The sequence below is a fragment of the Vicugna pacos genome, chromosome 10 (assembly GCF_048564905.1).
Source record: "Vicugna pacos chromosome 10, VicPac4, whole genome shotgun sequence".
Lineage (NCBI taxonomy): Eukaryota > Metazoa > Chordata > Mammalia > Artiodactyla > Camelidae > Vicugna > Vicugna pacos.
In genome coordinates this window covers 14228551-14251933 of record NC_132996.1, presented here as the reverse complement: position 1 = coordinate 14251933, position 23383 = coordinate 14228551, and the positions used below count along the sequence as shown (strand labels likewise).

The window sequence follows — 23383 nt, the reverse complement described above, 5'->3', positions numbered from 1 at the left end:
AGATGCTTGTAGTGTTGGTCTAAAAGTGGTATTTCGATAACCAAGGACCTGGCTTAGAAGCGAAAGCCAAACTTCAAATGATCCTTTGGCTCTCTGTCCCCATGTTTACAATCTTACCTGTCTTTCCTATGCAGGTATCTTATGCTGCAGACTTAAGATTGTTTTAACCATGTCTCATATTAATGGGGGAAAAAAGATAAGTTTGATGCTGTTTCATTACAGTTAATCTAACACAGATATGAATTCTTATCTATGAAGTCACTGTCAGAGTGGCAATGGGCAACTTCTTTTTGACCTGGGGATTCTGCAACTTCTTTGGAAGCTGTTTAAAGAAACCAGAGACCCTAAGAGCTGTCAAATTACAAATAGTGAAGTTTTAAATCCAGCTATTATTATAAGCAAAATCATACAGACAAAAGAACTACACACTTTTACAAATTTATTTTCTAACAAAACATATGAAAGTAAAACTTGTTCCTGATAACTAAACACAGTGTTACTAGTTTTCCATGCTATGTGACAATGTTTTTTGGAACCCATTAATTCAACTGACAGACATAAGCAGCATATAGTTAAGAGCACAGAACACAGGGCCAGAGTGCCTGAGTTTAAAATCTCTACTCTGTACTCAATAGTTTAGATGAGAGGCAAGTTCCTTAACCTGTGCCATTACTCGGTTTCTTCCTTGTAATATAAAAACAGAACCTACCTCAAAGGGTTGTCATGAGGATCATGTCCATATTCATAAAAGTCCCTAGAACAGTGACTGGCCCATAAACAAGTGCCACGTCTTGATATTTACAAGAGCCAACCAACATGCCAAGTGCTGTACTAGAAAATAGGGATGTAACAGTCGACCAAAACACAGTCAAGGTTACACGCCATCTTTAAGAGGACAAAGACGTTAACAAATTAATTATACAAATAAAATATTAATAAATATGGAACTGCAAATTCAAATGAGCATTACGAAGAAAAGGACCACAGTATTTTTTTTTTTTTTAAAGTTAATACACTCACCTAGTCTCACTTTTACAGGAAGGGAAGGTACTGTGAGTTCAGGGAGATTTCCCTCTCCCAGGCTTAATCAGTTATCTTACTTCTATTAGCAGTCTTAAAAAAATAATTTCACAATCCAATCATTTGGATACTGTATTTGCTTAGTCAAAAAGGAATGGCAAATTAAATTATTTTGACACATACTCTTTAAGCAACATAAAAATGTCTTCAATAGACATTAAAGGTGGCCTACTAACTTGGAAAACTAAGTCATTAATTAGTATTTAATAAAAACATGTTCTTCAGAAAAACTGTTTCTGAAGGAATTCTTCACAACTAAGAACTCTATAAATAGTTAAAATTAAAAACTATGCAAAAGAGAAACCTTTGCAAGCTCAGTATTTTAGGAATACCAAATGTATATAGCTCCAGGCATCTACACTTAAATAAAAAAGCAAGCCATGCAACAACTCCAGATGAGTTTCAGCTGTAAAATACTTAGGCAGTAAGTAAGAAGGAAGTCAAGTAAAACACCAGCTTCCTACTCACCCAACAAACAATTAAAAGAAATGAAAGGAAACACCTATTAATAAAACTTAAAAACAAGCTGGACTTAGCTGACATTTTAGAACTGAGGCTATGGAATTATGACATAGGTAAAAGAATCAAATAATTACCAAATATGAATGCCAGATCAAAATAATCTGCAATGAAACAAACCAAAAAAAAAAAATCTGTTAATCTTCTAACAGATAACTTAAAAGTACCTGGCCTCTTAAAAAAAAAAAAGTTGAGTCCACACCTAAACACTCTAAAATTGACACCAGACCTCATACCTCAAAAGGGAGCTTTTCGTAATTTATTTAATATGGACGGATGTATGACATGCGTTTTCAGGCTGGGGAATGACTGGCGTTTTTTAAAAACAAGGGTGGTAGAGCAGTAACCCAGAGACACCTTAGAGTATCTGCAAGAACTCTTTAAGGTTCACTTCACCCGCGGATGGGTGAAGAACTGTCTAAAGAAAACCAAAGTTTTACTTAGTAAGAATTAAAATCTCTGGCATGAAATATAAATTTAAATAAAATAGATCATTACAGTACTTTGCCAGTATATGTTAAGTTACAACAAGAAGTTACATTATTGACCTGTAAACATTTATCTATGATAGGTTGACTTCAAGTTCTATTTTTAATGGTTTATAAATTACTGGCTTTATTATCAAAACACTAGGGTAGGTCTCAAGAACTACTCTTAAATACTGTTCCACTAAAAATAGATGGTCAAAATTAATGTTCTACTTTAGTTAACAGTATTGTACCAAGGCTAATTCCTACCTCTGCAAATGTTCTATGGTTATGTAAGATTTTATCATAAGGTGAAAATTAATACAGGATATAAAAAAGCTCTACTTTTTTGGTTACTCTTTTGTAAATCTAAACTTGTCTCAAAATAAGAGGTTAAAAAAATAAAAGTTCAACTTTTTAGGACTTTTCCTTCTCCTTTACACTAGCAAATGTGCTAGGCAAGAAAAATCGTATTTTGTTTCCCATGTTGCGTTAGCTGTCAGGTTAGTTACCAAGTATACAATAACTCTAGCTTTGACTGCTTTGCTATAGCACTTTGAAAGCTCAGAAAGACAAAGCATTTATAGAGAAACAGCCTAATAAATGTAACAAGCATTTTTTATTTTTTTGATAGATTTGATAAAGTAAGACTTACTCTACTTAATTGTAACTGTGTCCCTGTATGTAGGACTCTAAGATAATTGTCATATAGATTTTTACTTGGGCAACAAATTCAGAGGTTTATAGGAATAAGAAAGCAAATAGGATGGTCACTAGTGTAACCAGACTGAACACTTAAGGGGTGTGTGTGTATAAATAAAGGTCAGTGCTTTGTAACTAACTCTTAGATGAATGACACACTTGCTTTAAATAATAGTTCAAGGGCACATAACATGAAGATCTTGTTTAGGGGAAAACAAGCCACACGAAGGAATCATCAAAAAAGGGTCTGTTCATCATTACCGCAAATCAAATCAAAGTATTAATCTTTCTCCTAAATAAAAAACAAGATTTCATGTCTTCAAATGCACCCAGGTCCCAAACTACGAAAGACAACTTAAAACACCAACCACAACCCCAAGCACTAGAAACTTACATACTCTGTTTGGCTCCAATTTTCACTGCAGAAATTTCTTGCCATGGTATTTTAGTGTTATGAAAGCTGGCTGCCAATTTTTCTGTCTTTGTTACAGAGCTAAACAATTAAATAATTACATGAGCACATCTAACAGTTAACTGCTAAACACAGTAGACTGAGATTAACTAACACTGTACTTCTGCAAACTTGTCTTTGTAAGAAATCCATTAATACCAAGAAAAAAAAAACACTCAAGGAGTTTTAAGAAATAATCATTTTAATCTATATAAACATAATTCATACCCAAATGTATTAAGTTCTTTTGCCAGAGTTCTGGCCTTCATAACACGTCTTAATTTTAGTTTTCTTTGCGAGCTCTGCACTGCCTCAAAAAGTAACCATCCTTTAATGGGTTCAGTGAGCATAAGCCATCAATTCTGTGATACCTACATTTAATCATGTACAATAAATAATCACTGTATCACCTAGAACTGTCAAGCTGTTCATGAAGGTCTAAAAACAAACAAACAAAAACCCCAAAAGACTAAGCTATTTTGTTCATTTAACATGTGATAGCTCTCATAAAGCAAAGCTTAAACATTTGCTTTTCTGATAACCTAATGTATTTCCATAAGCTTTTAAGCCTACAATTTTACAGATATAATTTTCCATTAGGGAGGCCAAATAACATATAAAATTTCTCTTTGTAACTAATAGATGATTCTAAGAGGGTGTAGGCTATAAACTAGATACAATTCAGCCCACTGTACAAAGTCCTTATAATCAAGAAAGAGATGTTTCACATTATTGCTTAGTCTTATAAAATGGTGACTTTTAACCAAATTGTTACCTTTATAGTCTTAATTATAATGTTTACTATACTCTTAAATCATACTGCTTAGTAGTATCAGTACTGCTGTAATTTTTAATCCAATTAAGTTGTAAATGAATTCTAATTTGTTAATCAATGCGCATATTCCCCTTTAACTACTTACTACACTACCTCACGTTAATACCCCCACAAAACGTAGTTGTCCCGAGCGGAAAAGGCAATGCAGAGCTTCATCTCTCCCGTAAAGATTTTCAAGTATTATAGGAACACAAACTCATGAAAATACAAATTCGAAACTCGATGTTCCATCTTTAGTAATTATGGAATAAAAGAGATGTAAAAACACATGTTCCTTTACATTTCTCTGCTTAATGTTACACTACGAAATACTGTAACTGTTACGAGCTATTTTCTAGCTTCTTCAAGTATAAGACACAACTACAGTTCTATTAATGAGGAGAAACGAATAATCAATCCTAGGTAACTCAAAAGGAAGGTGGGAGGCACAAAAAGATAAACTGACTTTGGCTTTTAAGAACCTACTGTAGACCCTGAAATGCCAGATTCAACAACAACAACAAGAAAGCAAGAGCACAGCAGCAAGCCACCACTTCCCCGCGTGTTAACGATTCTGAAGGCGGCAAGAACTTTGTTCCTTCTCAACTCATTCTGTTGTATCTTCTTTCTGTTTTTCCTGCTTTTTGGCTGCAGGCAGTTCCAGGCTCGCCCACTGCATAGGTTCAGCTTTTCTCATGGTGATCTCAATCTTTGTTGCAGTCATAGTCACATAACTTCGCTTCACATCGATCACCTGCAGCATATGGAAGGGAATTACAGTACGCCAGGTGGACTTCCAGCGCGCAGAGGCGAGTATGCCCAAACAACAAACAAGACCTCACGTCTCTGCCTGTGCTCACTGCCTCTGCTAACAGGCAAAACCCAAGCTTCTTAGGCCATTTCTATCCCGAGATTTAAACTTTTTTGTAGGAAATAATGGTAAATTATGTATTTATGTTGCATCAATGCTTACTAAAGTACTGCCTTTTATTGTACAAATGGTATTTTAAATTTAAAAAAAAAATTCTGCTGGATTCTTAATACTTACACCCCATAATTTCACACTGTGATGAAATTCCTTCTCTCCTTCAAATACAATGTGTACATTCAGCTAAAAAAGAGAAAGTTCATTAATTGATTAAAACCGAAGTAAACATTTTATGATATAAAACACTGATAAAAATAAGGAGATACTGATAAAAAATCATTTAAGCCGTTTTAAGGAACTCTCAATACTGAACCACTTTTATTTGAGAAAACCATTAGGAGTAAAGAAAAATTAACTTGGCATTTCATAGTGAGAACTAAGCACCATTATTCTTTGATAAATCGTCTAAGCTACTATACAATCTCCATAATGCTTCAGAAATTACTACATAGAAATTTTCTTTAAAATAGTTTCTGTGAAGTAATTTCAAACTATTTTTTCAAATGGGAAAGATGAAAAGATCTTAAAAACAGCTCAGATAAGATCAATATTATATAATACATTAAGAATAATGTATAAGGATAATTTTTACTCAAAGACATCTGGTATACTTACCAAGGTACTATTTGCTACAACTTGACTAAGTTCTGGAAGTGAATTTTTAGCATATACTGAAATGGTGACTTCACCCCCAGTCTGATGCCAGTCATGTCTACATGGAACAACCTTTTTTCCCTGTAATAAAAAAGAAACTTTACGAATTTACAAAGTACCACATAATTAATTTCTTAAAAAAGAGGAATTCGACCCATCTAAATTGAAGAAAAAATTATCATGCACAACTGAGCTCTCAATGTTTTTAAGCACAAACAACTTCTAAAACTCCCATCAAGAAGTTTAAACAATAAAATAAATCACAATACAAAGAATCTTTACAGTTTTATGATCTGGGAACATTTTTTTTTCCACCAACTTTTTTTTTTTAGGGCCACATATTAATACACCTTGAAAAAAAACAACTTAAGAACTACTATCCAATTCTGACATTCTGCAATCCACTAAGTAGGGTCATAAAAACATTCTCTCAAGACTGAAGTGAGAAATCCATTTGCTTAGCAGGATAAGCTAGACTACATCTTAACCCCATGCAAAGGAACCTTCTATTTATTTTCTACAATTTGAAATATGGGGGGAAAAAACTGACTAGTTATAACTATCTTCTGTTGCTACTGATTACTTTCCTCTTATAATAATATACTAAAAAAGGTGAGAATTTGTGGAAGCAATTTTTTGATTACCATTATAGAAATAATTATTATCTATGAGCGGTATACTGCTATATCGATAACTATTTTAAAGAGGTGAATTGTGATTTATTCTACAACTGAGAGTAATTTAATGCAGGAAACTGTGAGATACTGTTTTAAAAAGCATTATTTGTATTTTCATAGTTATACTAAATTTAAATTACTTCTATCACTTACATTTTTTGCCCTTAGCTACTAGCTTAGACTCTCAATATTTGATAACTACATGCATTAAAAACTTTTTAAAAAAGTTTCATCAAGGGTCATACTCTAAAAACTTTTTGCAAATAAAATAACATTTTATTTTTTCGAAGCAAAACTTTCAAACTTTTGGAGAAAATACAAAGAGATTTTATTTTTACTAACACAACATTCCTAGAAGTTTTGTGGTAGATAAATCATTGTAACTTAATGGATATATTTATACTTTATTTATTTATTACTGTATTATTTAATTATTTTGTTTTGGCAGTGGTGGGGAGAGAGGTAATTAGGTTTACTTATTTTTAGAGGAGATACTGGTGATAGAACCCAGGACCTCATGCATGCAAGGCATGCATTCTACCACTTGAGCTATACCCTCCCCCTGGATATATTTATAATACCCAACCCATGTGTTATTAAAAAGCAGAAACTATAAAATATGCAAATGTAGACTAAATGAATTCCTAAAGTAATTTAAATATAAAGACACAAACTGAAAAAGTTCATTGTCCTGGGGTTATTAGCATCAATACAGCACATACAACTAATTTAACGTAAGATACATTAACAACAGCTAGCAAACACTTACTTAGCGATAAATTGCTTGCCTTCTTAGAACTAACTGAGATTTTGGGGGATTATTTGCATAGTTACAAGGCTTTTAAAAATGCTGTCAGGGAGGTAGGAAGGGATGCTTTCCCTTTTCTTTTGATAAATTTCCTGGTAGCTAGCAGAGGCTTTCAAAACAATTCCAACGAAAGAAGTCTGCAACCCTCCTCTTTGGCCACTAGGTGGAGTATTTGTGCATCTGTAAATAGTTGAATGATATTAAGTAGCCAAAAGAGAATCCGAGGTCTAGATTAATCAAATGAGTTTAAAGAGACTTCTAAAAAACAAAAAGGGGGAAAAGGCTATGGAATTACAGAAAAATACGCTTCAATTTTGGCAGGCTTAGATATTCCACGAAACCCTACATACTTGCATCAACATACACAATGGCGATTTTGATCAAAGAGCAGTGTGCTTTGTGAGCTTGACTCAGATAAATTTAAGTTTTCAGGCCCATGAAATTTTACCATGTGAGGGACAGAAAAACTGTTTTTAAAATCTTAAGACAGAATAATCTCAAATCTCTTCAAAATGACTCATATATATACACTCCAATGCGCTACTTTAAAAAGGCTACTTACAGCATCCTTTTTAGTCCACATGTGTTTTCCTGTTGTACAACCCTCTTGGGCTAAGAATGTATTAAAATCAGACGTTTTTCTTCTACAACAGCTCCAGTATTTCATCCTTTAAATTATAGAAAAGTTTGAGAAATAAAATCTCACCTTAAATTAAGTCCAAAGTATTATAGTGATAAGTGACTTAAGAAAAAATCAGTAAGTGTGCAACTTGAGAATTCTTACAAGTATCTAAGTTACTATACAGTTAAAACTACAAGACTAAAAGCTTTAACACCAGAATGCCATTTATTACAGCAATTTTGGAATTCCTGAGGAAGATGCCTATAACCATCACAAAATCCAAAGGAGGCTTTTCACTGACAGTTCACATTAGTTTCCACATGAAGCTACCATTGTTATGACCAAAGATAGAAAACCTGCATATTTTAATAACCCAGGAAAGAGAAAACATGCAAACAAACTAAAAACTGATGTTTACATAACCTGTGATGGTCAGTAGGTGAAACCCACTATTATTTACTTGAAAAAAATCTAATATTGGAAGACAAAAATTACAGTAAAATTTTGAGTTTGAGTCCTGAAGAATATGGAAACAGAGGACGATTTTAACACAGCACTGTGGTTCTATAAGCTACAGTGTAATATACTGAGAGGCTCTCAACTGGGAGCTGTGGAAAAGTATGACTTTTCTCAAATGACACAATGTTGGTAGCTTAGTGCCCCAGGGCCCCAAATTCTAGATGTCCTACAATGCCCTGGACAGTTCTTCAAATAAAAACCTATTCAGCTCAAACAGAAAGGGTATGACACTGTTAGTAATTTAAAGGAATAAGGAAAAACATGAGGTTTGAATCAAAATGACCACTTAATTGTAATCTTGTTTGTTTTCCCATGTGTAATAAAAGACAACACCCACATTTTGAGGTTAAAGATTATATGACCATGTAAGTAAAATACTTAATATTGCTGCATGACAAGTAATGTTTAAAGGCAAATTAATATTTCTAACTTCTACCATAAAGTTTTAATTAGTCATGAATAAGTTACCCTTCATGGAAAATAGGCACTCCAGCATGATATACACAGACTTCTTCTAGACTCTGTGGACCCTGATACGTCTAAAGAGAAAAAGGAGGAAATAAATTAGTCTCACATCTCAATGTTATCTTTCACACATATGTGTAGTATTGGTGACCTCTATGAACTATGAAAATGCCAATGAGATAATTAACAATTTCCTAGAACATTCACATATTTAGCCCAGGCCATTCCAATAAGGAATGAAAAATGATTCCTTTTTGGACATACTTAAGTTTCAGTTCCCTGTGAAAAAGGCAAACAGAAAAGTAGGCAATAGCATATATTAAGACACTTTCAGGCTTCTGGTTATGAGGACACATCTGAACATACTCAGGTATATTCTATAAACTTACAGAATACTGAAACCAGAGTAGCTCTCTAAACAGATATACAGTTATAGCATGACTTATATGCACAGTAAACTCTGTGTGAACATTATGAATTAATACTGAAAATCTAATATGCAATTCTGAAAGCTCTACAGTGGTCATTTCTTATCCCTACGAAGGGAAAAATGAGCTGCAGACCTATATATATATCCAGGGTTTGTCTGGAAGATCCGGGCCCCATTGCTGCTGTAGATGAAGGCTCTACAGATGAATTCACAAAAAGTTATGTTAATAAAACACAGATGCAGCCAGTAGTATATTTTCTGTCTATTTTGGCATTTATAGCAACCACCTAAAAGTACAGAAAATAAAAACTCTGCATGTTTACTTGTTGTAAGTTCAAACTACTGAGTATGTATATCTCTTAAAGGTATTTCATAAGCACACAAAACTCAGTATGTTAAATTCTGAACTTATCATTATTGCCCCCAAACCTTCTACTCTTCTTCCCATCTTATTTGATGGCACCATATCCACTGTCTAAGCAAAAATTCTCTAAGTCCTCTTCAGTTTCTCTTTACCCTCTACCCATATGTACTTATCACAAAATCCTGTCAATTTGACTTAAAAATGTCAGCTAAACTTCCTCATGATCACTAGCAGATAGGCAATGAAACTATGCTAACTGGTTCTAATTAATTTCTCTGCCTTCAATTTCTGTACTCTACTAGCTAATTAAAATATGTATCACTCTCTTGTTTAAAGTCTTTTAATTACATCTACCTCACATCATATACAGTTATACAATAAGCAGTTCCAGGTAGTTTGCACCTTTAAATGTGCCTCTATTATGAGAAAATATGCATGGTTCTGAAATAAACAGATTTCTTACATAGGACACAGAAATCCCTAGTCATAAAGGAAAAGCTGGACAAATTGAATTTCATTAAAATTAAAGAGCCTCTGTTTATCAAAAGCCATTATTAAGACAGTGAAAAGGTACAGCGTATCTCTGACAAAAGACTTGTAGCTAAAATGTATAAAGAATTCCTAAAATTAAAAAGTCAATAGAAAAACAGATAAAAAAAGATCTTGGACTTTCACAAAAGAGGATATCCAAATGGCTAATAAACATACAAAAAGGTAGTCAACATCATCATCAGGAAAGTGAAAATTAAAACCACAATGGGAACACTTCACCAGAATGGCTACAATATAAATGACTGATATTACGAAGTGTTACCATGGCGCAGAACAGATGGAATCAGCCTCATTCACTGCCGGTGAGAGTGTGTAAATACAATTACTTTGTACAACTGTGTGGGACTACGTGCTAAGCTGAGCTCAGACATACACAGTGAACCACCAACTTCATTTCTAGTCACATGCCTAAAAGAAATATGTGTATGTATCCCAAAAGTCATGCACAAAAATGTTCATAGTAGCATTAATCAAAAAAAAAATTAAAGAACAGTACAAAGGAAAACTGACACATTCAAGCAATGGCATGTTTTAAAGTAGTGAACATAAATTACAGCTACATGCAACCAAGATAACCAACAAACATTTTATTAAGCAAAGGAAAACAAAAACAAGAGTATCTATTCTATTATTTACTCTATTCGCATTAAGTTCAAAAGTAGGCAAAACTAAGCTATGTTGAATGAGAGGAGGCAAAAGGAGGGCTCTGCTTTGTGAAACCCCCTTAAGCTATAAAAATTAATTGACATATAATGTTATATTTCAATGAAAAACTTTAAATTTCTTCAACAGCCTCCAGGACCTAAGGGAAGTCTAACCTTTGAGCACTATAAAAGCCTTTCAGGATCTAACCCCTACTCATCTCTTTTAATCTCAACTTTACATCAAAAAGCTGTGCACCATCACTACTGCATACTTTTGCCTTCTGTATACTACTGCTGTATTACCTTTGCTTGGGATATCCTTCTCCTTTCTGTCCTTTATAGAACTGACACTTACTTCTCAAAATTCACCTGGGACACCTGCTCTCTGATCTTCCTCCACTAACCTACCACTTGCACCATCTCCCTCACCCCAAGAATTAACGACTCTTTTATCTACTGCTTCGACCTCATACAACTGTGAATACCTGCTTAGTCCATCCCTAAATGAGCAAGGTGATCTCAAATTTAACATGAAGGAAACTACAAACTTGTCCCCACCCCCAACTCCATTTTCTCTTTCTCAGTTAACGCTGTACCGATCACCTCCATGCTTCACCTGCAGTTCATAATTAGCAAGTCCTGCTAATACTGCTGAGTATCATTCATTTTACACGTGTCTGTCATGTGCCAGGAACTGTTCTAAGTGTTCAAGATTTAGCAGAGAGCAAAACAAAATTCTTTCCTTGTAAACCTTACATGAGTGAAGAAAGGAAAGGGATAGTTAGATGGGACAGACTGCAAGCAAAATAAATACGCAGAATAAGAAGTGTGTTGTAAGGTGGTTACTGCTGTGGAGCAAAAACCAGAGTGTGGAAACACTGGAGGGAGTGCAATGTTACACAGAGTAGGTAGAAAGAGGCCTCACAGAGATGTCTGACTACATCCCACATTTACCACTTCTCAAAAACATACCCCACTGCATGGACCTCCACAACAGCATCCCAGCTGGTTTTCCTTCCTGATTCCACTCCTGCCCCATTAAAAGTTCCACTTATCAGCCAAAGGTATCTTTCAAAAATCCCTCCCTCAAACAAATAATGGCTTATTACACTTAGAATAAAGCCCAAACCCCTCACTGTGGCTTGTAAAGACTCCACAGTCTTGCCTATTTCTCTTACCCCTACTTTCACACCCTTGGCCAAGCCCACTGACCTTTCTCATAATTCCCTGAGTAGTCAAGCTCCGAAGCCTCTACACATACTCCCCCCACATCTACCGCAAGGTTTACGTAACTGATCTGCGACAGTACTTACATTCCTGATTTAGTGTCATCACTTCATAAAGGACTTCCCTGACAAGCCTATCTAAATAGCTTTACTCTATCGCCTTGTCTGCTTCATTTTCTTCATGTTTACCTGAATTCTTAGCACTTAATTACCTATTTGTTATCCTTCCCTCGCTTCAAATTACAGCTCCACAAGAAGAGAGATTTTTGCTTTATTAAACACTATAATCCCAGCCCCTAAAACAATGTCTGGCACATAGCCAGTGTTCCATAAATGCTGACTAAATTAGAATTACTTATTCCCATGATATGGTGCTCGTCACAGAGTGTCTTATCCATCCACACTCAGAGCCTTGCTCCACAGCACAGTGTCCAACACATAATAGGCACCAAAATGTTTGTTGAATTGAGTCATTAAATTGTACTCTCTTTTCTCAAAATTGAAATTTTACTTTTATGACACAAATTTTACAATATATACCTTAGAACACCCTCCATTTTTACATGCAGTCCCAATTTTAATTTCATCACTGTCTTCTTCTAAAATGAAGAAAAAAAAATCAAATTAGAAACATTAAAACAGAACACTTTACTGCAGGTGACATTCTTAAAAGGTAACTTTTCCATCAAACAAATATTTAAAAAATAATCTAAACACAAAAAACACTGATATTTTAAAACAATTCAGGTAACTAAGTTTTCCAAGTGACCTTCTGGGTATCATATTTAAATGTTAACAGGAAACCAACTACTGTGAACAGGCCTTCCCTATAGCCTCAGAATGATACATAATATGACACATTTCTATTCTACAATGCAATATTACATCCAATAAATAACCTTGTACAAGAAATCATGAAAGAGGACTTTTCTCCCATGATACCAAATATAGATCAGAGAATACTGAATATATTTTATATTCACACACAATGAAACATACACAACTATCAAAGAAATTTAACTCACTGTTAAAAAGTAATGAGTCAGGAAAGAAAAACAATTTTAATTAACATTTGATTTTCATTTTTAATGAGAACATAATGGAATAAATCACATACATATTCTGTGGTATTACTCGCATTTAATAAACAAACAAAAAAATCTTCACTGTAACATGCTACTTTTTCATATTTATATACAGTGAACTAAACTGCTCCTGTCTCTTTTAGATAATTAATTGAATAGAAAAAATTTTAAAATACAAAACAAATCTTACCTTTCTTACTCTCTTCATTCCCTGATGACAGTTTAAGTTTATCAAGTGCTTGTTTTAGGGAGGCAGATATTTTTAATTCCAAATTTGTCATTGGTTCATCTGGGCTGGAGAATTTGGAAATTTTATAACCATTACTGATGTATCAAAATATTTCTCTGTACTAAAAATAAATATACTTAAGGGCCTACTTATGAAAAAAGCTGAATGCCTCGTGAACCAAGTTTTTCTCATTAAAAAGTATTTTACAAGTAACTGCTATAATGTATCTACATTTCTAAGTTTTAGTGGAAAAAAATATTATCATAATTAAGTCTCAAATAATCATGCTATTGTCACATTAAATTATTAATCAGTAGGGTTAATGGGAAGGAAGTAAAGACTAACAATACAAATTTGTCAAGATAAGTAACTCCAAGGAAGGGTCTATGAAGTACCTCTACATTCCAAGCCTAAGTAAAACACTGAGCATGGAATAAACAGGCAATAAATATGTACTAAGTGAATCTACATTCCCACCGGTGGAGAGCGTTCCCTTTATGCGGACACTAGTATATGCATCTAAAAATTCAGAATCAGTTACTTCACAAGGCAATTTTAGTAGGGTTAAAAAAGCAGTAACAATATCCCCTAACATTTCATAATGGTTAAATATTATGTGCACAATTTGTTTAAGGCCATAAGTACTAAGAATATTAATAAATGCATCAATAAAACTGCATACTCATACTATATCCTTAATGAAAACATAACTACTGACATAAGAGACATTAAAAAAGTACATAAAAACTTATATCCTCATAATCCCTACAACACCGACAAATGAATTTAGGATACAATAATTTCTCATTTTCTCTTTAGTGAAATTGGCTCATTATTTTAAAAAATTTGACTCATACTGTCAATTATAGTAGATTCCACTGTAATATTTAACAGTGAGTCATGCCAGAATTGTTATCTTTTTCTGATAATTTTGTTCCACTGGCAAATAAGCCAGCAAAACACTTGATAAAAGCTCTCATGATTATGATAAGGTGGAAACAATAAAGTCATCTTAAGTAGTTTTGTTAAATAAACATCAGAAAGTTTCTTAGGGTTCTAAGCTTGGTCCAGTAATATTCAATATGCTATAAATTTATTTGAGTAAGCTCAATAAAGAAAAAGCGGGAAAAACCATGAGTCTATAGTGTGAATAGAAATATGAATAAAGCCATACTTGAGGCCAAAAACTATCTGGTTTTTATGTCCTGTATTTTGGTTCTAAAACAATTCAATACTCAAATACAACATGAAGAAAACCTTGTCTAACAGTGGTACCCAACATGCATGTGTGGGGTTGTAAAACAGAGTCTAGTAGATCAGAAGGTGAGTATAAAGAATGTCCAGTTCTGCAAAATGAACAAAAGGTATTTTAAAAGTACTTAAACAGATCTGACATCTAAATCAAATACATTAAAAATTTATCAGTAATGAGATTAACAGTTTTCAAGCAACTGAAAGTAAGAGATGAGTGGACTAAGCTTGTTTTAAGTGGCAAAATATGGACAAAAGACAGAATTTGGCATAATACAAGGAAAAATTATATACTGACCTAGTAAAGATAAAATAAGCTGCTTTAAAATAAAGTTGTCCTTCACTAGAATTATCTGAAAGGAAACTAAATATTTTTCTACCAAGAATGTCCTAAAAAATATTCAAGAAACAGTGGCGGAATGGAAAGAAAAACCTCCAAGTTCTTTTTCAGCTCAAACTCATTCCCTGAATAGGACAATTCCTTTCTCGAATTCCACTGCGCCATGGTTGAAAAAGACACAAACCAAGGCACAGGGAAGAGACGTGGCTGCCCAACCCTGAGCATAACTGTGATGGTACAGTGAACAAATCTGCAGTGAAGTTTTTCTGTGTACAGGCTCTCAAGTTGAGGGGGAATAAAAAGGAAAAGTACTATCTAAGAAAAACCAAATGGTTCAAAAGTTAGCTACAAATGGTATCATGCAAAATCGTAAAAGGAAATACCAGGAACAAATGCTTTTATTCAAGTGTGACAAAAATATACAACTGTATAAAGTATACCTTGGCCTTTTTATTGCTTCTACTGGTTTAGGGGCTTGAATGATGTGCTCCTGAAATCTGGGTTTTAATTCAGATAATTCTTTCTTCTCAGAAGTCTTGACCTCAGGTTTGACAGGCTCCGGTGGCTTCTCACTATTATGCCTCCCCTTCGTACAGCCCTGTTAGTGAAAGGTGTTCATTCACTGAGTTATCCTATCATCTATTTCACATGTCATGACAGACAGTTTTTCAGTTCTTTATTAATAAACTCGGTTGTATGTTTTCTCCACTTTTAACACATTGACTTATTTTAAGAAACTAAACATAGAACTCTAAACTTACTAAGAACTCCAAACTTACTATATATGTAAATGAGTTCTTACATATGAATAATGCTTGAAAAAAAAGCCTTTGAATTACACTTCATAAATATCTACTTTACTCATTCTATTAAACACACAGCATAAACTTGTTTACAGGAAACAAATTCTGGAGATCTCACAAAGAGAATTCTAAGAGGACACTAATGAACTCATCTACAAAAGAAACAGACTTGCAGATGTAGTAAACAATCTTATGGTTACTGGGGAAAAGGGGGTGGAAAGGGATAAATTTAGGAGTTTGAGATTTGCAAATGTTAACCACTATAAAAATAGACAAAAAACAAATTTCTTCTGTACAGCAGAGGGAACTATATTCATTATCTTGTAATAACCTTCAATGAAAAAGAGTATGAAAACGAGTGTGTGTGTGTGTGTGTGTGTGTGTATATACTGACTGGGACATTATGTTGTATACCAGAAATTGACACATTGTAACTGACTATACTTCAAATAAAAAAAAAGAGAGAATTCCACAAATTATTTACACAAAAGGGTCTCAATTTGAGCCTCAGTTCTCCTACTACCTAGCTAGAGAATTAAATAAAACAAGAGTATTTCCCACATCTAGCAGTTGGTAAACATTTAATAAATATTAGCTACCTTTTCCGTATTCCACTGAGTCATACATACATTTTAACTTCCCTGAAATCCTAAGATCAATGGCATGTCATTTAATTAACAACTTTAGTTTTCTTTACTAAGGGTATATAAAATAATGGTGCATCTCAATGGTATCTTAGATACGACAAAATTTGCTATTCCAAACTGAAAATGCTTTAAATTGCTGCATATAGCTTCCTTTTTCTTGATGTTCTTTTAAGACTGACTACTAACACCAAAAACAAACCTAAACTGACAAGTGGTTAATTAGTATCTTGGAACTTTAAATTCTAAAACAGATATTTCTTATTTTAAAGGTCATAGAACAGAGGTTTTAAAAGAAAGTTACTATCTGTAAGTTAACACGGACTAGTCGATAGGTGTCCAAAATCAGTCTCCTCAAATTTGGAGCTCCCCATAATATGTACTTTTTAGGAGACAATCTAGAAAAAAATATTAATACTTACGACAATGCTTAAAAAATCAGAAAAATCAGTTGTTCGTCTCTTACAGCAAGACCAACCCTAAGAAACATAAAAGGGAAAAAAAATGAAAACCATCCACATGAAAACCACAACCCCACTAAACACTGTATTGCACTTATCTCCTTGAATCCCGAAGGGACCTGCATGTATGTAACATCATAGTTTTAAAGTGTTGTAAATAACTCGTCTTATCAAGTGATATGATTTTTAGTCTTTGATTAAAACAAAACAAAATTAACTAATGTTAAAAGTGATTTGTGTTATAGTCTATCATGCAAGGAAGCTCTTGAAAATACGGAAACAAACTACTTATGTTTTCAAGAATAGTATTTAATTCTAGAAGAAAAAGATTTTATAATTTCTAAAAGCATTAGATACTTTAAAGGATCTATGGAGTAAGTAAAGTGCTTTACTTAAAAAATTCAGTAAGTTAGAGACAGTAATCATCATAATTTAGTTTCTAAGCAAACTCAGCATAGCTGTTCCTCAACAATAAGTACTCTATTTTCAGAATAACACAGATTAATTAATGTAGCAGTCTAAGCACAGTTAGAGATAAAGGTTAAATGATCTTCTCAGTTGGAAGCACACAAATGCAGACACTGTACTGCAGTGTGTGGTTTCTGAACAAAGTATCAAGTGGTTAACTAAAACATGGCTTTAAGTTGTTGCCCACAATCTCAATGGAGTACAGAGAAGGAAGTAAAAAGGCAGCAGTCTCAAGGCTTGCAATGTCTCAAATTCAGACTAAGAGCCAGCTTTGGATGAGTCTATCTGGGTTTCACTGTTTTACTCAATACATGCATGAAGAATTTGGTAGGGACTTCTTCACAGTATGTAAATTTTTAAAAGAAAATGTTAAATATTCTGTAATTCAAATTTTCCTTTACTTTAAAATTTAATTTTTTTACTCTGAATAAAGATATAGATGGAAAATTACTATAAACTTAAATAGAAAGTTTAATTGGTGTTGAGAATATAGTCACTAGGAAAATTATTCTATATGGAAAAAAGCTTTATTGTCTTACTCCTATATGAAGAATTACATTAGGTATTCTAGGACTATTGGGATACATACATGATACAGACTAGCTGTTCCCAAATGCCATTCTGGTATCTATGGTAGTTCCCAGTAAAATGTGTAAAGCAAGGATAAATTTAAGTATGTGAGTACAGTGTTGCCAACTGTCTTTTCTTAAGAAGGACTGTCCTCTTCCCTCTGCCTCTTCTAGGTGGAATATTCAAGTGGTTTTTCTTCTGTTAATGTAATGCAACTTCTTACTTGGTTAAACAGAAAACTGGCAACAGTAGACGCTACACTGATTTACACATTTTGCCTGAAATCCACCAGGTTGTGAAATTCAGTGGTCTTGGAAAGTCTAGGTCTTGAAGAAATGTTTATAGAAAACATAAACAGTAGAATTGGAGCAGAGAAACGGAATTACTTCAAAGTGAAATCATCAAGACAAATTAAGTAATTAACATTTGGGTGGTAAGAAGAAGAGCAATGGGCTGAATGACTAGAAAGTCAGTGATACCATTACTAGCAGCAGCAATGTTGGAAGGTAGGCTATTTTTAGAGTAAGTTCATTTCAGAACTCATTTGTGGTTGCCAATGACACACGTAAATGGAAATAGGTTGTTGAAGTCACTGACACAGAAGTGACGAACGAATTAAGGACAAGAACGAATGAACTGAATCAGAGAAAACAGGAAGCCAAACACTGAGAAGTTTAGCAAGCCCATCGTTAGCGGATAGGAGGAAAACGTCATAGGAAAAAAAAAGTACAAGAAAAACAAAGAACAAATGGCAGTCCAAGAAAGATAAAATCCCCTCACCCCAGCAAAAACACATATTCTCATAGAACCACAGCTTCTATCCCCATAAAAGTTTGTAAAGAGGCTAAAAAGATGTTAAGGAGGAGTCAGGTCTCAATTTGCCCCTTTGATCATTTGTTCTGTTTTTCACTTAGAACCAGATTAACGTAAACTTGTTATCTATTTGTACACTATTGTTTACACTTGGCTACCTAACAGTTAAACACCAAAAAGGCCCAACTACTCTATGAAAGGTAAAATTAGAAGTCCAAAGGGCATTAATAACATTTAAACACATAGGGTTATGTTCCTTAGAATACCTAAAACCATGGCAGCCACATTTTCTTTTGATATATACAATGGAAAATGTACCACATTATCATAAATTTTAGGAGATCAATAAACCCAACACAAAAGACCCAGTCAAACAACATGTTATTATTTCTCTAATTCTTCAGGATATCAAGAAGTACAGGCAGAAAACAGGGGCATCTCTCTTTTATACAGAATTTTACTCTAGACTTACATGTCTATCTTGAGAGTGGCACTGTCAAGTGTTCATAACAATCTTTCTTAAAATTCAGATCTGCTCTTATCAGACAGCAGTTTCTTGATATATTGAAAGATTAAGATTAAATACAATTGCTTTTATTCCCCCTCAAAATTAAGAAAATGAAGAAATGAGTGGTATAGAAAATGAGAGTTAAGATAGAACTGAATTTTGTAACTGGAGAAGCCTTTAAGATCACTTTGCCTTTAGTGGAGCACTTGCTTAAAGCACCCCAAAATAGTCATTAAGAAAGCAGAAAGTCACCAGCTGAGAAAAAAAAAAAAAAGACAAAAAAAATTTAGTATTATACCTAGGAATTGACTCTACAAATGAGATTGAAATGTATCAAGTGCCTACCTTTAATGCATCATGAAAGACTGGAACACCTGGGTGGTATGTGCAAGCATCTGGTCAAAAAACAAGAAAGAAAAAATATATACCACTTTATAAGAAAAGTCATTATTTCCTTCAGATGTTTTTTTTTTCCATACACAGGCAATACTTAAAAATTCACTAATGCTCAAGTTTGATGCATGACACACACCACTTAACATTGTATTAAAATAGTAAAGGTTAAAATTCTAATTTTGAGTATGATAGTTATACAAAAACAGAAGAGTTCAAGTATGACAAATTATATTCTGTATTCCGCTAATCTTTGCAGTAAAGTTTGTTTAGTACCATCATCTTCCAATTCTGTTTTTACAAAAATACTATCAAACTTCAGTGTTCTTATGTGCATTGATCCTTAAAGGTTGCCCAAGAGATCACCTAAAAAGGTATTTTGGAAGAACAGGTTCAAAAATTTTAAAAACTGAAATAATATCTAATTGCTAATTTAACCTTCTTAAACAGGTGTCAACTCCTGAATATAAATCTCATTAAAAATAAGTTTAAATCCTATGATGTATTTTCAGGCTTGTCACTGATGTTATTCTGTATTTCTCTACCCCGTCCACACTACACCATAAATTTTCCCTTAACCCTCATGAAACTGGGCTTATTACAGTTTGTAATATGGGACATTACATTAAGAAAACAGGTAACAGGCACATATTCCCTAGATAAAACCATGAGCTCAGAAAAAACAGGTCAGCTCCACACCAATGCAATTTTCTTATAAGGTTACTTTGCTCAACCTTTCATATTTGCTTAGCTTTCAACTGTCTACAACCTCTGGTTTGTGGTGTTGCATTAGAATGATTAATTCCTGGGACTTAAGAGAAATCTCCCTATCCTTGCATTAACAGTAAGTATGATTTCATTAGTTAGTAACCAAGTACTAACATACATAACACAGTAACTTAGTAACACAGATACTATGCTAGCCCCCAGATGAGGAAGAAGCTATTAATTCAAGGCAATAGTAGAAATGAGGACTGAAAAAGGAGGTTCAAAGCAGAAATGATTATGCAGAGGAATATGAAGTTGAGAGGGAAATCAAAGTAGAGAACAGAGTATTTTCTAATACCAAATTTACATACAGTCCGAGGCATAAAATGCATAATGTCTGACCCAGGAAGAGGCATAATCACAATGGACAGTTCTGGCAGAACAGCAGCAGGAATGAGTCAGGTCTTATCCATACAACTGGTATAAACAATTTGAAAATCACTGCTTTCAAAAGTAAATAACAAGCAGATGGACATTTTCCTCTCTAGTTTGCCTTTATCATGTTTGCCAGTTTTGCTCAAGGTAGTATTTTATGTCTAAAAAGCTACAACACAATAAGAGCCAAGGGCTTTTTAACACTGGGTCCGACCGGGGCTCAAAGTCTGGCTCTAGGTAGTTGTTTCAGTTTCCCCACACGTGGGGGCTGAATAAAATACTGTTTGCGAAGGTGTGCTTCTTCCAGAATAGCTGTTTAACATATGCAAGTTACCATGTCTCAGTAAAATTCTCAGTTAGCTTTCGTTTCAAACGAAAATGTCCTAACAGCTAGGAAGGGAGTCTAAATTAGTCAATACACAAGGTCAAACCTCTCCCATCTTATAAAACACTGTCCTAACCGACTTCACAGTTTGCTAACAGCTCTTTTTACTCCCTATCCTCATTTTCTTAACTTTCCAGTCAACCAACTTACTTGGAGTATTTATTCTAAGTCTCTAAAATAACACTAATTTTGCTAAAGCAAATAAACTTTCAGCAGTCTTAATGGACCTCCCTGCTGAATTTAGTACCGCTGATGCTCCCATCATTGAGACCGTCTCCTCTGGCTTTCTGGGCTTCCACCATCTCTCTTTTCCCAGGCACAGTACCATTTCCCAGACACCGAACTGACTTAAAAAAAAAAAAAAGAAAAAGAAAAAAAAGGCCGTACGCCCCCCTTTAAAGTTAAGCTGGTACATACATCCTATAAACAAACAAACTGTCCCATTCAACGAAGCCTCAGGCTTTCCCTTTAATATTAAAGTAGACTATGTGCAGACACTGAGGCCATTTACTTTTTTACAATACATTTCCAACATCAAAGGGCTCTGAAACCCCTCATTTCTCGATTTTTTAAATCCATTTAAATCTCAAAGTTTTCTCCCTGAACTTTATATTGTCATAAAAATGTGATTGAACTTATCTTTTTCTCATAATTCTGCCAAAGGTCTTGGCATTTTAAATGATGTCCCCAATTCACCTGTGCACCAGGACAAATATTTCAGACATCTCAGAGGAGAAAAAAAAATTTTAAGTATCAATTTTAATCGCCTACACAATCAGGAGCTATGTCCACCATATTGAACTATGCTTCCCTATTAAACGGGTATAATAACGTGCACTTCACAGGGTTATTGTGAAGATTAAATGGGATAATGTAAAAAAGCAATAGACCAATATGAGTGGCATGCAGAACACACAACAAATACTCGAATTTCACAAAGTGTCGTTATTTCCTACAATAATTAAGGAATCAGCTCACTTCTTTATCCCATTCACCAACCAAAATTCAAATTCATTGGTCATTTTCTATTGTTCACCGAGTCTAGCCACTTTCACTTTACATCCTTAGGTCTACACCTATGTGCTGCAAGAATGCATTCAATCCCTTAATGCTGAAGACCGCATGGTACCAAACTAGGAAGACCGCAGCAAGACCCGACAAATCCGGCTACAAAGTATAACGAATGTACCACCCACCTGGGCGGACGTATCAAAACTTTACACCGTAAAGATACAGAATAATTTTTCTTAACCAAGAACAAATTTAAGTAAGGTTCAAAGAGAGTGGGTCGACTGCACAAAACGACAGCAGGCTTGTATCAGGCAGATAAACTTCTGTATATATTAATACAACAAGGCCGAACTTAAACGCCAGGATAATCCGCCCCCTGTCAACCCTCCTGTTTCTGTCCGCTGCCCTACACACAACACAGAAACGCACACAGCAAATGAACTGCAGAGCGAGCCGGCAGCACCTGGTTAACTTCTTATTCCCCCGACACACACAGCGCCGAGAGCCCAGGAGCACTTCTGATTCCCCCGAGTCAGACAGACGGACACACAGACACCACGACGCGAGCCCAGGAGCACCCGGTTAACTTGACTCCTTCCAGACGCGGGCGGGGGATGGAGCCGAGGATGAAGACGTTCCAGCGTCCAGGCGGACGAGAGCGCGAGCGGACCACCCGGGGAAACACGTGCGCCGGCCCGGAGCCGGCGGGGAAGCGGGCCCGCGGGCTGGGCGGCTGCAGACGGAGGCGTTCGGACGCCGCCGCCCCCAAGCCCGGCGAGCGGCCCCGCGCACACCGCGGGGAGACGGCGGGCGGCCCGGGAGGGGCCCAGGCCGGGGGTGGTGCGGTGACGCCTCGCGGGAGGACCGCGGGAGGACCGCCGGAGGACCGCGGGAGGACCGCGGGAGGACGCCGGCTGCCCTAGGGCCCAAGGGCGTCCCGGGGAAGAGGCGGAGGGGCGGGCGGGCCGGCGGCGCGCTTCTCTTACCGTCGGAATTGGTCTCGGGATCGAAGCGCTGGCCGCAGCCCCGGTTGTAGCACAGCAGGGCCATCGCCTCAGGTTACGGGTCAGGCTCAGGCGCCGGGAACGGCCAGACGCTGCCTTCTCCGCTCCTCCGCCGCAACCACCGGTCTGCCTGCTGGGGCGGCTGCCGGCTTCCGGAAACGGCCAGTTCCGCTTCAGGAACCTTCGCGAATTTTCCGGTCGCGCAGGCGCAGAGGCGATGGGAAGAGGCGGCGGCGGCGGGACGCCGCGCACGAGCGGGGGGCTCCTTCAGGTGGGTCCCCGGCTGGTGGCGGCGGGCGGCGGGCGGCGGGGATGCCACGGGGATGCTAGCGGAAGAGAAATCTCAAAGGCGG

The 23383-nt window shown here is 35.6% G+C and overlaps 1 protein-coding gene across 1 annotated transcript; it reads right to left on the bottom strand.

Moving 5' to 3' along the window:
* Nucleotides 1–422: 422 nt before the first annotated feature.
* Nucleotides 423–23383, bottom strand: CHORDC1 (cysteine and histidine rich domain containing 1). Its single transcript, XM_031675368.2, has 11 exons — nt 23013–23383; nt 19440–19489; nt 16697–16753; nt 15268–15425; nt 13198–13301; nt 12463–12521; nt 8710–8780; nt 7663–7768; nt 5577–5696; nt 5082–5144; nt 423–4787 (listed from the first exon to the last, which is right to left on the bottom strand). The coding sequence occupies exons 1-11, from the start codon at nt 23074–23076 to the stop codon at nt 4641–4643; spliced, it is 999 nt and encodes a 332-aa protein (XP_031531228.1). The 5' UTR covers nt 23077–23383; the 3' UTR covers nt 423–4640.

Excerpts from the sequence above, each read along its gene's own strand:
- CHORDC1 (XM_031675368.2), bottom strand. The coding sequence starts at position 23,076 with ATGGCCCTGCTGTGCTACAACCGGGGCTGCGGCCAGCGCTTCGATCCC. Across the intron at positions 19,490-23,012 it reads TCCCGAGACCAATTCCGACG|ATGCTTGCACATACCACCCA; the intron begins GTAAGAGAAGCG and ends TTTTTTGACCAG. Across the intron at positions 12,522-13,197 it reads GAATGAAGAGAGTAAGAAAG|AAGAAGACAGTGATGAAATT; the intron begins GTAAGATTTGTT and ends TCTTCATTTTAG.